The following is a 14,714-nucleotide window of genomic DNA, read 5'->3' on the forward strand; positions in this document are numbered from 1 at the left end:
AGAGATAAAACTAGTCCTGCAGCTGCATGGAGATGGAGCTACTTACCCTAACTGACCAATCAACGTTTACAAGATAAATTGCAGGAGTCATTACATTATAGTTCTAAACATTTTAGAAATCCCTACCGTTAAATATCTGTAGGTAAATAAAATTACAATTTTAATTGTAGTTTTAGATAAAATACATCAATATTCCATTTAATTACAGGGGAACTATGCCTTAGTTGTGGGCTGTATTATAAAGTGTTACCATGTTTTTATCTTCTGTGTTAAGTAGACTGATTTTACATGTACTGAAATGTGCTATATAATTGCCATTGTCATCTGGATGAACCATAACTAAGCACATAAAATAAAATGATTAAAATAGATTTGAAATATATGTAGAGTGATGTGATGTAAATTTCTTGCAGTTTTTCCTCAAACTTCTTTGTCAGCCTCAAGATTTGAATCATTACAAGATACATGTCTTACAGAAATAAAAATCCAAAATCACTGGTAATGACATACTCAAAATCAAAGTCAAATATCACCAAACAACTTTTAAAAAGACCAAATGAAAACAAATAAAAAATTACTGAGACCAAATTAGATGTTTGTTTTTTGTTTTTTTTTTGTTTTAATCCGCACTTCCTCTGGGAAAACCTGTTTGTGACCAGGCTTCTGCTGTTTCTACCCAGTCAGCAAATCTGAAACATCCCAGAACAAAGGTTTGACAATGAGCAATAACCAATGGAAATGGAAATAATATAATGTCTACATTTTTTTTAAATCCTAATATTGATTGTAAAACTCCTCACCCTAAAGAATACTAATTGCTATAATTAGTTTAACCCTTTAAGACCGACCATAGAACCAAGTCCGCCAGAGCTTATATTATATTTTTACATGCTGTGGAGCCATTTTTGGGAGCTTTTCAAGTTGCTATACATCAATACAACCATTATAGCCCAAATTTTAATAATATGCATGCATTAAGTGCATAGTAATTACATAAATTGCAAAAAAGTGCAATAAACTACAAAGAAATTGAAAATCGTTTTTGTTTGTTTAACATATATTTCTAGTTAGAGAAATTTAAGAGGCTTATCCCTCAAAACTGTAAATACAAAAAAGTTGCACAAAATAGTTTCCTACCACAGGAAATTTATTTTGAGTGTCTTCATAGTTTTATTTTTGAAATTGCAATTTGAGTCCTAAGCATCCCAGAAACGACCCAGAAAGTCATAAAGTCAAACATAACTTTTAAAAACACCAGTATAGGCTCATGAGGCCTTTAGGTAAAAAACTAAATTTCCGCGAAAATGACGTCACTTCCGGTTTCGGGCAGGTCATGGCGGACATGCGATAGTTAACCCTTTAAAACCGGTCGGAGCGGGCACGCTCTGTTTTGCGTAACTATTTTTAAATCCCGGTAGCACTGCAACCACGTAAGCTAGCGCAATAATGTTTTTTGCATATGAAACCGTAGGAGTTGTACTTACATCTTATGCCGTCAGCTTGCCCTAGGTCACGGTTTCCTTCCACATATAGCTTTGCAAAAACTGCATAAAAAGCACTTGCAGCAACAAAAACATAATATTCCAGAAACACGCTTTGCCGATCCGATCAGCTGTTCATAACACTTCCTATGTCCATCAGCGTGAACTATCGCATGCCCGCATGACCTGCCTGAAACCGGAAGTGACGTCATTTTCGCGGAAATGTAGTTTTTTACCATCAAGGCCTCATGAGCCTATACTTGTGTTTTTAAAAGTTATGTTTGACTTTATGACTTTCTGTGTCATTTCTGGGATGCTTAGGACTCATATTGCACTGCTGGAAATAGTTTATTTTGATGCATATGCTGCTTTTTTGCAAATTTGCAGTATAATATTTATTTTCGTTTTTCCTGCAGTATATAAAAATTGGTGCATTTCAAAAATAAAACTATGAAGACACTCAAAATAAATTTCCTGTGGTAGGAAACTATTTTGTGCAACTTTTTTGTATTTACAGTTTTGAGGGATAAGCCTCTTAAATTTCTCTAACTAGAAATATATGTTAAAAAAAGCAAAAACGATTTTCAATTTTTTTGTAGTTTATTGCACTTTTTTGCAATTTATGTAATTACTATGCACTTAATGAATACATATTATAAAAATCTGGGCTATAATTGTTGTATTGATGTATAGCAACTTGAAATGCTCCCAAAAATGGCTCCACACCATGTAAAAATATATTATAAGCTCTGGCGGACTTGGTTCTATGGTAGGTCTTAAAGGGTTAAATGTTAAATTGCAGATTCCCCTAAAATGGACCCATTGTAGCCTATGCTGATCAGCATATTTACTTAACATAAATGTTAACACTGTTAAGGACAAAAAATTGTAAAAATATTTATTATAATAACATTGATAACATATTAGGAGTTACCCAGTAAGGGACACTTCATCATCTGGAGTGCCTGCAAGTTGATCATAATGTTTCTTCACCATATCAAGCTCTGTTGAAACATCTGAAAAACAAAACACTTTTTGAATTGTTTCCCCCCAGAGTGTTTCACATAATTATGTGTGTGACTCGGTAATTTATAAGTTAATTTTAAAAAATAGATAGACAAATAGGTAAAACCGCAGTGGTATCAGGTAGAAGATTGCACAGATAAAGAGAAAAGGAATATAATTACAGCAAACTAGCCTGTTTACCTGGAAGTAAGCTCCCATCAGTTTTGAATGAACATTTAATGGATTCCTTCGTAGTTTTCTCCAGAATGTCCAGGATGTTTTCCTATTTTTAAAAAACTAATTACTTATCACAGATAAAAATGTGTTAAAGTCAAATACAATGACATTTAGAATTTTTTCAGACTGGATTAAAAATATAAATGGAAACATAAATTTTTGTATAAGTCTAATCCAGTTGAACATAGAAAAAGCCTTTGGGTGAGCTAAAACAAAATACGGTCATGATATTTCTTCATAAAACGTGACAAACCATCAAATCGTGCAACTTCTCCAACATGGTATTTTTTGCCTGCTCAAACATGTCCTTCTTTGAGTGCACATGGTTCTTAATAGTCTCCCTCATGCAGTACAGCATGCCTTCTCCTTTAAATTCTGCAGCCTCTACAATAAGACAGAAAGCTTCAAATTTCTCATGCCGAATAATGATGAACATAAATATGCGTTTTAGTGCCATGTATTGAATCTCTGATCTTATCTCTTACTGCAGTAGCCTTCTTCCATAATGTTCTCAATTGTCTCTGTCAGACTGCTGTAGACTTTTTTCTTCTGTTTCCGGATGATTCTGTTCAGTTTTGCCTTCATTTTTTCTTCCTTAGAGACAAAACATGAAATATGGATCAACATCATTTTAAATCACAATTCACAAAACTAATGTTAACTTTTTCATGTTTTACTTTACTGTACTTTACTGTTTGAATTGATGTATAGGAAAGTTTCATCTCTTACCTCTGTCTTGAGAAATCTGAGCTGCAGTTCAGTATTTTTGTACTTTTCAATCAGAGAATCAGTGTTAAGTGAAAATGTCTTGATGACTCCATTGAATGCTCCACATTCTGAGTCATTTCTAAAACATGTAAAAAATTTGGTTAATAATGAAAGAAGTGGCAATTTTATAATCATTATGTTAAAAACGTGGTATGTAATAAATTAAATATTTTGGATAATATTATGTGACTGTTTAGAACTTTTTTTTTTTTATTACAGGAAGGTCTTTCTGAATTCTTCATCAATGCTGTCAGTCAGACATGAAGCCAACTTCATGTTAAGGTTAATTAGCTTCCCTTTTTTTGGTTTGTAGACACCACCATTCTCAACAACCTGCTTCAGTACCCCACAAAAACCACTGTTCCTTCCCTGGAACACAAAACAATTATTTAAATATATATTTGTGTAAAATGTGTCTTTTGTTACAACTAGTTAAAATACATACTTGATACAAGAAATTCTTGAGTTTTTCTCCATATGAACGTTTGGATTTCTCAACGCCATCAGCAAGACATTTTTCGAAAGCCAGAAAGGTCTTTTCCATTTCTTTTCTGACATTATCAAGTTGGAGGATCATGATTATCTCAAGTTTTGCACAAATCCTGCCTTTTTTATCACCCTGAAAAATATTTGAAGGGATAAAACCATAAAAAATACTTGTCGTTTCTTATAGATTTATGAACTTCACATGGTTTTAAAAGTCACTCTCCTTGAATAATGAACCTGAGAAGTAAAATAGAACAGCAAAAATACATGAATCAATCGATCACTTAATAACTCATAAATTAATAAATAAACAAAAAACAGAATTGTAAACACAAAGACAAATGAAAAATGCCAACATGTAAGCGAATGTTGTTGTGTATCTTTTTACTTGACTTTACCACTCCTCTGGAGTTGGCTCCTTGAATCAAAGACAGAATCCCATAAGCTCCATTAACATAGTTTATTGTCTCAGAGTGACAGTCATTGAGCTCTTGCAACAATCCCTGAAGTTTGGTTATTTCTGTTAAGAAATTTCAGTGCCACAGTTTGACATTACGTACTATAATTCAAAATAAATAATTCTTCTTTCAGTCAGAGCAAACTAAAACAACATGTGCACTGAGACTTCACCTACCAGTTTCTTCTGGACTTAGATGCTTCCCTTTTAGGAACTCTTTGGAGCTCACTGTGAACACTCTGAAACTGTCATCATGGAAATGTTTCTGCGGAAAAATGATTTAATTTTAAAGCATCCTTGCAACTGTGGAGAGTCTGTATTATTTTCTATCAGCCTATAAAACTCACCTTAATCTTGCTTCGTTTGTTGAATTTTTTCCTTACTCCATCCTTGGCTTGCAGGTTTCTTTTAACTATTCGATCATGGATATCAGCTGATGAACTACAAGAAATGTGCAAATATGTACTGTTACCATCATCACTATTATCATCACCATCATTAATCTGGGGCAGGCTGGGTGGTTTTGTTTTATTCTTGACCTTTTTTGGTGAAATGTGTAAAATCTCCCTTTCTTACCAAGCTGAGCTTTCCCTGACTGCTGCACACCTGCCACTCATTGTTAACACGTAGATTGTATTTAAAGACTGGCTGTGGCAATGTTTCTCTGCCTGATGGTGCTGGTACTCCAGTTTGTTGCATTCTAGTCTTAAATGTGTAGTCTGGTTAATATCCTCTCATGCTCCTACTTACTACCCTGGGTTGTCAGAGTCTCTTACCAAAATACTTACCTGTTCACTACAGACTCCCTCTTAGCCGTGTTTGTAAACATAGTAAGAAGAACTCCTAATTTCTCTAAAAACATTTGATTTTGTTTCGTCCCTGCGAGTTATTGGATACTCTCGCTAATACACCAGTTCATTTTATATATTTTTTCATTGTAATTAAACCTCTTAAGTTTCAGTTGTGCGAGTCTGCCTTGCAGGTCCAGTCATTTATGATAAAATGACTTTAATTGTTTAATGCATTTCTCTTTAAAAAAACAAACAACTTCCAAATATGGGAGATTGGTAGCATTTATTCGTAAAGCACTCGGAGAAAGGCCAGCATGTTTTATTTGGATCGTGACATCAACACGCTGACATGCTTACATAGAAATGTTTTTTTTTTGTCACAGCAACTACTTTAACTTTGTTGCTGAAGGACAGTGTAATGCTACTTATTCTTTACAATGTAGAATTCTTGAATTACTCGACTGTAAGGACCAGGATATGCATGATTTCCAATAATATCATACATTATGTGCAACATACATTAAAGCTGCCATAATGTCATTTGCATCACTTTCTCCTCCTGCTCTCCTGTTATTACTCACCCTCTTCTCTCTTGCTGTCCCTCTAGAACTAAAAAATTCCACTGCCTGTCCCATTATCCGCTATTCTACTCTGGCCAGGAAATTCTCTGTTCATTACTCAGTCCACCATCTTCAACTTTATAAAACTGTAACTGCCTATGAGACTCCCTTTGAGCCAAATGTTCTGCATTCATTACAACAAAGGCTCAACCCTGTGCTTCATTCTTTGTCTAGCCTGGGTTTATCTTACATGGAAACACCCTGTAGTTGGTCAGTATGCAAAATTTACTTACAGATCATCAGAATCATCAAGAAGATCAGACTTGTTGCAGATAAAATGAATTTGCTGACATTTGCCACCATTTCCAATCAGACTACTGACACTTTCCAGGATCTCCCAGGCCTCTTTCTCTGATGCTGCTCGGTTAATTTCAGTCACAATCCACACAGTAGAACAATCTCCAACAATCTGAAAGGAGAATAACATGTCTCAGTGCTTCATTGAAAGATGACTGTTTACAGACAACACAGTATAAGCAAAGAGCAGTAGATATGAATTACCCCTTTCCACATCTGATCTCTGCTCTTGTTACAGTCACCATTTCCAGGAAGGTCCACAAGTGTGACATGCTGGAGAAAAGGATTGTTTGGCACCCTGACAGTCACACACTTCACTAGTGGCCAAAACCACTTTTTTCCTTCATCACCTTCTCCTTGTTTTGACTCACTTCTTGTGTACTTGACAAATTGTGCAGAAAGTTCATTAGCCTGCAATAAAAAACAAAAGTAAAAAGCTTAAGGAAATTTGATCACTAAAAGTTGAGTCATTCGTTTTTAATCTCAAATTTAAATTATTACATCGTGTCATGGTTCTGGGTCATTTTGACCCAGCATTTTCAGTTTCTTGTGTTTTGGTGTTTTTTCCACATTATGGTTTATTTTCTGATTCATTAGTTGTCCTGTTTTGAACATTATAATCCTGTTATCCAGTGTTATTCTGGTTAAGAGTTTTGTTCTTAGTTTGAGTTCAGTGTCTAGTCTGTGCCTGTCATGTTTCCTGTTTTACTTTGAAGGTCCATGTCTCATGTTAGAGTGTCCAGTGTTATCCTCTCCTGTGTTGTCATTATGTTTCATTCAGGTAAGCTGTGTCCTCATGTGTCACCACTTCCCCTGATCACGTCATGTATGTATTTAAGTCCTCTGTCACCCTTTGTCGTGTTATCTGTGTTACCCACTCCATATTTGGTCATAGTTTATTGTAAGATTTAAGACTGTTAACAACAATAAATCAAAGACTGTTGTTTCAAATAATTTTTTTCATGGCAGAAAGAATTTTGAATCCATCTTTGGTGAATCAGTGTTTTCCAAGCCTTGTCGTGTGAACTCAGACACTGTAATTTCAAACATTATGATTTGTGGTGGTAGAAAAGTCTAGCTTATATTGAATGTGTCAGTGTTTTCTGCGCCACCTCCTCTGCCTCCAGTCTCTGTGCCCAGGGCAGCTAGGGCCCGGCCTTTCCTTCACCTGTACCAGTTCCTCGGGTGAGGGCAGCACCCTTCCAATAGCCAAACCCATCTGTTCTCTGATTGGATTGTTAAATTTGTGATTGACATGACATTGGCCAATCAGATGAAAGGAAGAAAAATAGGGTCAAAATTCATACTTGTAACTTGAAACTTGAGTGTAGAGTTTCACACGTATTTTTTCTCACACAAATCTTTTTTGCACTCACACAAATTCTTTTTACACATACAAATCCTGATTTACAAATACAAAACTGATTTACAAGTGCAAAATATTTATGACCACAATTTGAGCCCATACTGCCAGGGCACAGTCTGTCTCCACACCTGTACCTAATCCTCGGGTGGGAGCGGCTAGTGTTCAGAAGGTGCCTGCACCCATTCCTGTCTCCGCTGGAAGCTCAATTGAGCCCGTCCAGCTGTTTTCCTTGTGTTCTTAAGGCTCAGAAGGCTTAGCTCAGCCACCATTACAACCACCATCACTACCATCTGTAGATAACAGTTACGTTATGTTTGTCCATACTGCCTGCCGTTGCTGCAGTTACGGAGGTTTCCAGGAGATGTTGCTGTGGTTCTAACTTGGCTATGGCAGTGCTTCCTGTTACCTGTGTGCGAACGTTCATGTTGGCTGCTAATTAACACCTGGCATACAGTTACAACGGACTGGTTATTGTAAGCAAACCTACACCATCATTACTACAACCGCTACAACCTCTACTGCAGTCCATAGTTCAGTCAGTAGCTCAGTTATTAGCTCATTCACTTGCTTTGCCACCAGTTCAGGCTCCAGTGTTGTCACCAGCCCTGTTACCTGTTCAGTTCTCGGCATCAGACATTAGCTCTGTTTCCAGGTAACTCATTAGCTCAGTCACCAGTGAAGTCAATTACTCAGCCACCTGTTCAACCACCGCCCTCATCTGCTGAGAGCTCTGAATCCTCTCAGCCTCCCTCTGCTGCTTCCCCTGTGAGCTCTGCCAGGCGTCTCAGTTTTCTGTTTTTGCTGAGAGCCTGTTCGAGCCTCCCCAACGGTCCACAGCAGCTTTCACTGAGTGCTCTGCTGGGTTGTCTCAGCCTCCTGTCTCTGCTGAGAGCTTGTGCGAGCTGTCCACACACTCTACAGCAGCCCCCACCGACGGCACAGGCAAGCTCATCCTGCCCTCAATGGACTATGTGTTGCTGCAGCCTGACAGGCAACCCGAGCTGGCTGGCTGTCTAACGCAGCTCCAGATAGCTTCGTCTCAGCCAGGGGTTTCTGTACCATCTGGCCTTTCATCTGTTCTAGCTGGGGGTTAAGGAGAACCCAGCCAGCATCACGTCATATCAGCTGGAGGGTCTGAGGAGCCTGTCCAGCCATTAGTGCTGGCATCAGCAGCTTCTACTCTGTTGCCTGCTGCACCGCCACCTGCTCCTGCTGTTGCGTCTGATACAACTCAGCCTGCACCACCTTGCTGTCGCTGGCCACATTCCAGGCCACTGGCTAGATTTCTTCCTTGTCATGGACAGCTTTCTGAACTCAGTCACTGCCACCATCTTTCACTTGGCCGGCCTTGGGACCTGCTCTGTCGCCGCCGCTACCTTCCGCGCGGTCAAGCTCCGGAACTGTTTCCATGCCGCTGCTGCTTTCCACACAGTCGGCCCCCTGAACTTCTGGATTTTGGGAGTTCTGTGATGTTGGCTTCTGAGACGGCCCCCTGAACCTTTGATTTATGGACCTTTGTGCTGCTGACCCCTGAGGTGATTCTGAACTGCTCCCTGTGCTCCAGTGTTTTTTGTGGACATTTTGTTTTGGTTTCAACAGCTAGTATTACTGTTAGCAGAAACTACTTCATGTGGGCATTTTGCACAGTTGTCCACCACTTTGAGACATTAATAAGCTACTTTAGGCTGTTCCCTTATTTACAAGGGGTCACTACAGTGGATCACTTGGCATGTTTTGACTGTCAGGGTTTTACACCACTTTATGCCATTCTTGATGCAATTGACTATCAGACAGTGATTCACTAAAGTTTATGGCCACTTTGAATGAGTCTTTGCTAACTTTGCTCAGCAGTGAATTTAAAACCAGGCATATTAAAACAGGTAAGAGTTGATTAAAATAGGAATCTGTTATGTGAAGAGGTAAGGGTTTATACTGCGATTTAAAAAAAAATAAAAAATAAAAAATAATGCTCTACATAATACCTGGACCAGTCTTGGATCCTGTTAACCACAGTTATTACAAGAGCAGATAAGTTTTTTCTTCATTTAGATGTGATCATTTAGATGTGATCATCTAAATGTCATTGTGGGATCTCAGTAGGATCTGTTTTGTTGTAATCACTGGATCTTATTTTTAGTGTGTTTTGTTTTTTGGACTTTTGAATCTATGCTGAATTATTTTTTCAGAAATGAGTTATGTTTCTACTTCTTAGTTTTTTGTTAATTTCTTCAGTTCACTTTTTTGTCCAGGTTGTCCTAGTTTCACCTGTGAAGACCACAGGTGAAACTAGGACAGCATCCCCAGTATTTAGTCTATCATGGCTGTCTGTTATAGTCAGTCTGGAACACAGCGGAGTTGTTCAGTGCTGACGCTCACAGTGCAACACTTGCAAGAATGCTTCCTATAAAGAAATATGAGAGTTTTTGTCTTACTGATTCATATGTCAACATCTTCCGCCTGGATTGGAGAAATTCTGGAATTTCTTTGAAATATTTGCTGTCCATGGGATTTTCAAAGGATCTTCTCCATTCTTGTCCATAAAGTGCTGACAGCTTTTCAACAGCATCATGATAATCATCATCTTCCTTTTCCTGATTTTTATTATTGTCAAGAAACTGACGAAATGACCACAACTCATCACGCCACTCCTACAAAAATAGATGACATGCCATTTATTGAGGCATGTACCCAACCCTATGCCCCAAGAACTGGACTGTAACACATGATTTTGCTTAAAGTACAAATCTAACTTTGGGAATTCATTTTACCTCTTTTGTGATGAACTCAATTTCTGCTTCATACTTTGAGCTACGTGTGTTAGCTTCCACTTTGATCATGACTGAGGTGCAGGCATTGACACTTCCTGAGGGTAAAAGATTCTTCTCTTTGATGATGGCATTTATCAAAGAGCTCTTTCCAGCCCCAGTTTTACCAAAGACACCAACCAGCTCCCTCTTGTCTGTCTCCAAATCACTGATCTTTTTCCTGTTGAACGAGATTTTAAATATGGGTTAAATGGTTCAGTCATGATAACATTTTAAGCATGCATTAAAAAAAACAGTTTAAAAGACAGTTACAATGGTAATAATGGTAGTTATTATCAAATGAATTATCACTACATATTTCAGTTTTATACACTTGTGCCACCAATTGTTTACTGTATGTTGTTTTGATCCACACCTTCCTTTTTGTGTCACCTAAACTGAAAATGTTTTCCCAAAGAGTTGGTAGATGCCAGGTACAGCAGAAAATGTAGTTAAGTCACCAAAACTTCCTAAAAATATCAGTCTTTGTTGGTCTTAGTTTGGATGGTTTGTTTTACTACTGAATCATTCCGTCAACTATAATTGTACAGCTGTAAGTCAAAAGTATAACGTGAAAAAACTAAACAAAGAACCGACACGTCAAACAGACTGACACAAGAAACAAATTGGTGAATATTGAATCAAAAGGGTTCATGTACAGGCAACACGATGACTTGATGTTTGGCACTGTTGTCTCACACCACTATCGGGGGCCTTTTTGTTTTGAGTTTACGTGTTCTCTCCATGTTTGCCTCGGTTCTCTGCAGGTACTCTGGCTTTCTCCAACAGTCCAAATACGTGCAATTAGTGCATTTAGGTTAATTGGTGACTCTAAAGCCTCATCGATGTGGTTATTCATTCCTGTGACTGTATCTTGGTGTAACCATTGTGACATTCATAAAGTTTAATTGGATTAAATTACACATAACTAGTAGCTTCTGAGGATGTTTTATAGACATTTTTGCTTTCTTTAAAAACAATCTGTCTTTGATCTGTTTGTGAAACTGTCACATGAACAGGAGTGGAACCAGGCCCATTCATTACAAAATATGAAAAGAAAAATACTCACTTTAAGAAAGCACTGAGTTTGTCTTGGTCATTTAGTCTGGAATGTACAACTTTCATGATGCTTTTCACATCAGAAAATATGATTGCTTCTGTGGACATAAAAGTAAAGAACTATTTGGAAGGAATTATAGACTAGAATAAACAGAAAATGTAAAATCTCATTTTAAAAATACAAACAAAACTGTGTGAATCAAAGTATATCAGGAGCATAATGTGACCACTTACCAATCAAACTTAGTATACCATGCATCATGTGACTGTTAAATTTTGACAACAGCCCAAAGAAAAAGTAATTTCTAGCATCAAAGATGATGTTGGACAAATTGTGCTGGCTTAAACTGTGACACTGTTTAGAAAGAAACATAAATACCTTCAAATCCTGGCATAGACAGACGCTGTCGCTTAGCTGGTGACTGCAACCTGCTGGGGTCACTTTGAAGGTCTGATTTTCTCTTTCCTGATTGGATGAAAACAACAAAAAAAATAAGAACAAAAAACACATTTCTCTTAGCATTGAAAGTTATTCTTAGTAAAGTTATGTAGATTGAAAGGCATCAATATTTTTTGCAAACACAGAATAATATGAGATGCAATAAATACGATGCATGTGTCTCACCTGTATCACTTGTGGATGGCAAGACCTGAGGATGAATATGAGTTATACAGGAAATTATCACTTGCATTGGCATTGTTCTTTAACAAAATTTGAAGGACATTAACGTACAAGTTTTACAATCAACAAACCTAAATGCAGTTATGTTTTCAACCAGAAGATTGGTGAAGAATACATTATAAATTACCTTTTTCTTAGTAAACATCTGTGATTCTACAAGACAATTCTTTTGCATAATTAAGTCCCGGTCCCAAAGACCTACAGAGACGGTTGGCGAACCCCCTAGCTAGGGCAAAATGTATATTCACCAACCCCCTATGAATTAAGTTTTTAGATTCAGTCATTTATTGGTTTCTGTAGAGAGTGGTCAGTCTCTGTAGACCAGAGAATGGAGCTTTACTTTGTCTCAGGTATTGGCTCATATGTCTGAAATTCAGTATAACCCTTACCTTAACCAAACCAGCTGCTTGTTCATGTTCCTGTTTACACTGCAGATAAAAAGTGCAAAGCCGAATACAACACTGAGCACTTAAACATGTATTGAAATTGTATTTGTCATATAGATACTAAATCTCAAGGAAACAAAACAATTTTTAACTTACTTGAAAAGGAATGACTGTTTCCTGGTTTGAGTTTTGTTCTCCCTACCACAATCAAAACAATTCAAATCCATATTAGTACAGAATTTAAAAAAAATAAGCTAAATATTGTTACCAGTATTGGGCAAAATGCTTTGAAAAGGTAATTAGTTATAGTTACTTCTTCAAAAAAAGTATTTAATTAGTATCTGGGTTACAATATTATAAAAGTAAGTTATTACTTGGAAAAGTAACTATTGCATTACTTTAAATAATGCTTAAGGTGGATGAATCATCAAATTGCTAAATCTAAATGAATTTTCATGACTTTTAAGTGTTTGGGGGGGATTTTTTTTCCTTTGGATTATTAATTAAAACCAAGGACAGAAATAATAAAATGATAAGTCGCTATCACTTCTACTTGTAGTTTAAGTATAGTAACTGTACAGTATCCCTTTCACAGTTAACACTAAAGGGTAATTACATTCAATCAAATCTGAGCCATGATATATTCTGGATGTTTGTTTCGATTACAGTAAATGTTGTTATGACTGTTTAAAGCAGCGGCATTTACCCTGAGGGCCAGGTTGCCTTTTTGATGAATCCAGGAGTAACAAAGAAACCGAAACTGGTATCCCGAAAAGTTCATTGTTTTTAGTTGGAGAAACGTTTCGTCACTCATCCAAGTGACTTCTTCAGTCTCAGCTGACTGCAGGTTTCACTTGTTTTACCAAGGTAGGTATCCCCGACAGAATTTGTTTCCCTTGCATCGGGAGCGTTCGCTGGGCAGGGAGAGCGGATCCAACTGATTCCGCCTCCATTACAACCAACTTAGACGTGGATGAACAGTTTTAGTGAAAAAGTGAAAAATGAGTGTCATTACATTACCGTTCAGTTTGTCGGTTACAACAGAAAATGATACATTTATTGTTCTCAGGTGTTATATTTCAATAAACCAAGGACATTTTGACTGATAATTATTTGTATCCTTGTGTAATTGTAGACAGCTAAAACCTCCGAAATTTCAGGAGCCATAAGTCATTATTAGAAGAGTTTCAGAACTAAATATCAAGAATGTGTCCTTCCAACGCAGGGGGAACCTACCTTGGCACGGAATTTAAGCTGTTATAAATTCGGTGACAGATTTTAAATGACATTAAAATCTGTCAAAAACAGGTCAATCATATATCTCACGAAGAACATCAAGTGATTTAGAGATCATTCCTATCACAAAGTAGCTGCTGTCGTCAATTTTTGGCAAATTAAATGTTATATATCCTTTATTTATCTGGATAAAAAGTAAAGGACAATTGAAGTGTTTTTTCCAGGAGAGAGCTAGCCAAAAGCAGCAAATATAACAACTATAACATCACAGTTCTATATATATATATAAAAAAAGAACTGGATTGATGACAATATGGGTAAAAATACGCATAAAGTCATAAAGATACTAAGAAAACAGATAATTTCTTTATTTGATATACATAACCCCTTCATAAACCCTGTTGACTAAAGTGTAATTACTGATTCAAGTAAATATACTAGACGTAAAAAAAAACATAAAAAAAAAACATTGAAAAACACTCTTTGACGGACGCTCACCTCCCCTGCCGGCGATCTTGCTCCCATGCGGCAACCACAGAACCGGCAACGTTGGTCTTGTGAGGAGAGTTTCAGCCGGTCTAGATGGGGCAGATTCGCAGCAGCCCCAAACTGAGCCAAAAAGTTTTGTAGCACCCGTGTCTGCTGCTCAGTCTGGGCCTGCAGGTCTTCCAGATGACGCCGGTACACTACCGCCTGCTGCTGCTGCAAGGTCGCCAATTCGGCCATCATTTGAACCAGTATCTGAGCTGACTGGAGGTTCTGTGGGTTTGACATATCGTAGCGGCAAGCTGGGCGCCACTGTAACACTCTGTTACTGATCCCCGTTACGACGCGCGCACACACAAGGAGACAGTTCTGCGTCACGTTTCAATAATCCTCTTTATTCAATTCTCAACTCAAAGCCACTCGTTTCACACACTCCAACTCTCACTGCTACAGCTCTCTCACTTCGCTCTCAGCTCTCCGGGCCCCAGCAGTTCCTAAAATAGGGAGAAATGTAATCAGCGTGACAGGTATCAGCTCTTTCTCCCAGCCTCCC

General features: G+C 37.5%; 1 protein-coding gene across 1 annotated transcript; it reads right to left on the reverse strand.

Annotated features, from left to right (window-relative positions):
* Positions 1-580: 580 nt before the first annotated feature.
* On the reverse strand, positions 581-14,714 carry LOC113020761 (nuclear GTPase SLIP-GC-like). Its single transcript, XM_026164981.1, has 21 exons — positions 14,174-14,714; positions 12,596-12,637; positions 12,443-12,481; positions 11,997-12,021; positions 11,751-11,837; positions 11,382-11,469; positions 10,277-10,493; positions 9,941-10,156; positions 6,347-6,553; positions 6,079-6,254; positions 4,782-4,875; positions 4,612-4,699; positions 4,376-4,497; positions 3,937-4,110; positions 3,709-3,860; positions 3,453-3,570; positions 3,209-3,317; positions 2,977-3,107; positions 2,688-2,769; positions 2,416-2,497; positions 581-689 (listed from the first exon to the last, which is right to left on the reverse strand). Exons 1-21 carry the CDS (start codon positions 14,447-14,449, stop codon positions 620-622), a joined length of 2,595 nt encoding a protein of 864 aa, XP_026020766.1. The 5' UTR covers positions 14,450-14,714; the 3' UTR covers positions 581-619.

The sequence above is a fragment of the Astatotilapia calliptera genome, chromosome 4 (genome assembly GCF_900246225.1).
Source record: "Astatotilapia calliptera chromosome 4, fAstCal1.2, whole genome shotgun sequence".
NCBI lineage: Eukaryota > Metazoa > Chordata > Actinopteri > Cichliformes > Cichlidae > Astatotilapia > Astatotilapia calliptera.

Bases quoted from the DNA above. Each gene is read 5' to 3' on its own strand.
- LOC113020761 (XM_026164981.1), bottom strand. From the start codon at position 14,449: ATGTCAAACCCACAGAACCTCCAGTCAGCTCAGATACTGGTTCAAATG. The intron at 3,108-3,208 runs GTAAGAGATAAG...GTCTTATTGTAG, and splicing joins TATGGAAGAAGGCTACTGCA to AGGCTGCAGAATTTAAAGGA. The intron at 2,498-2,687 runs GTAAACAGGCTA...TTTGTTTTTCAG, and splicing joins TGATGGGAGCTTACTTCCAG to ATGTTTCAACAGAGCTTGAT.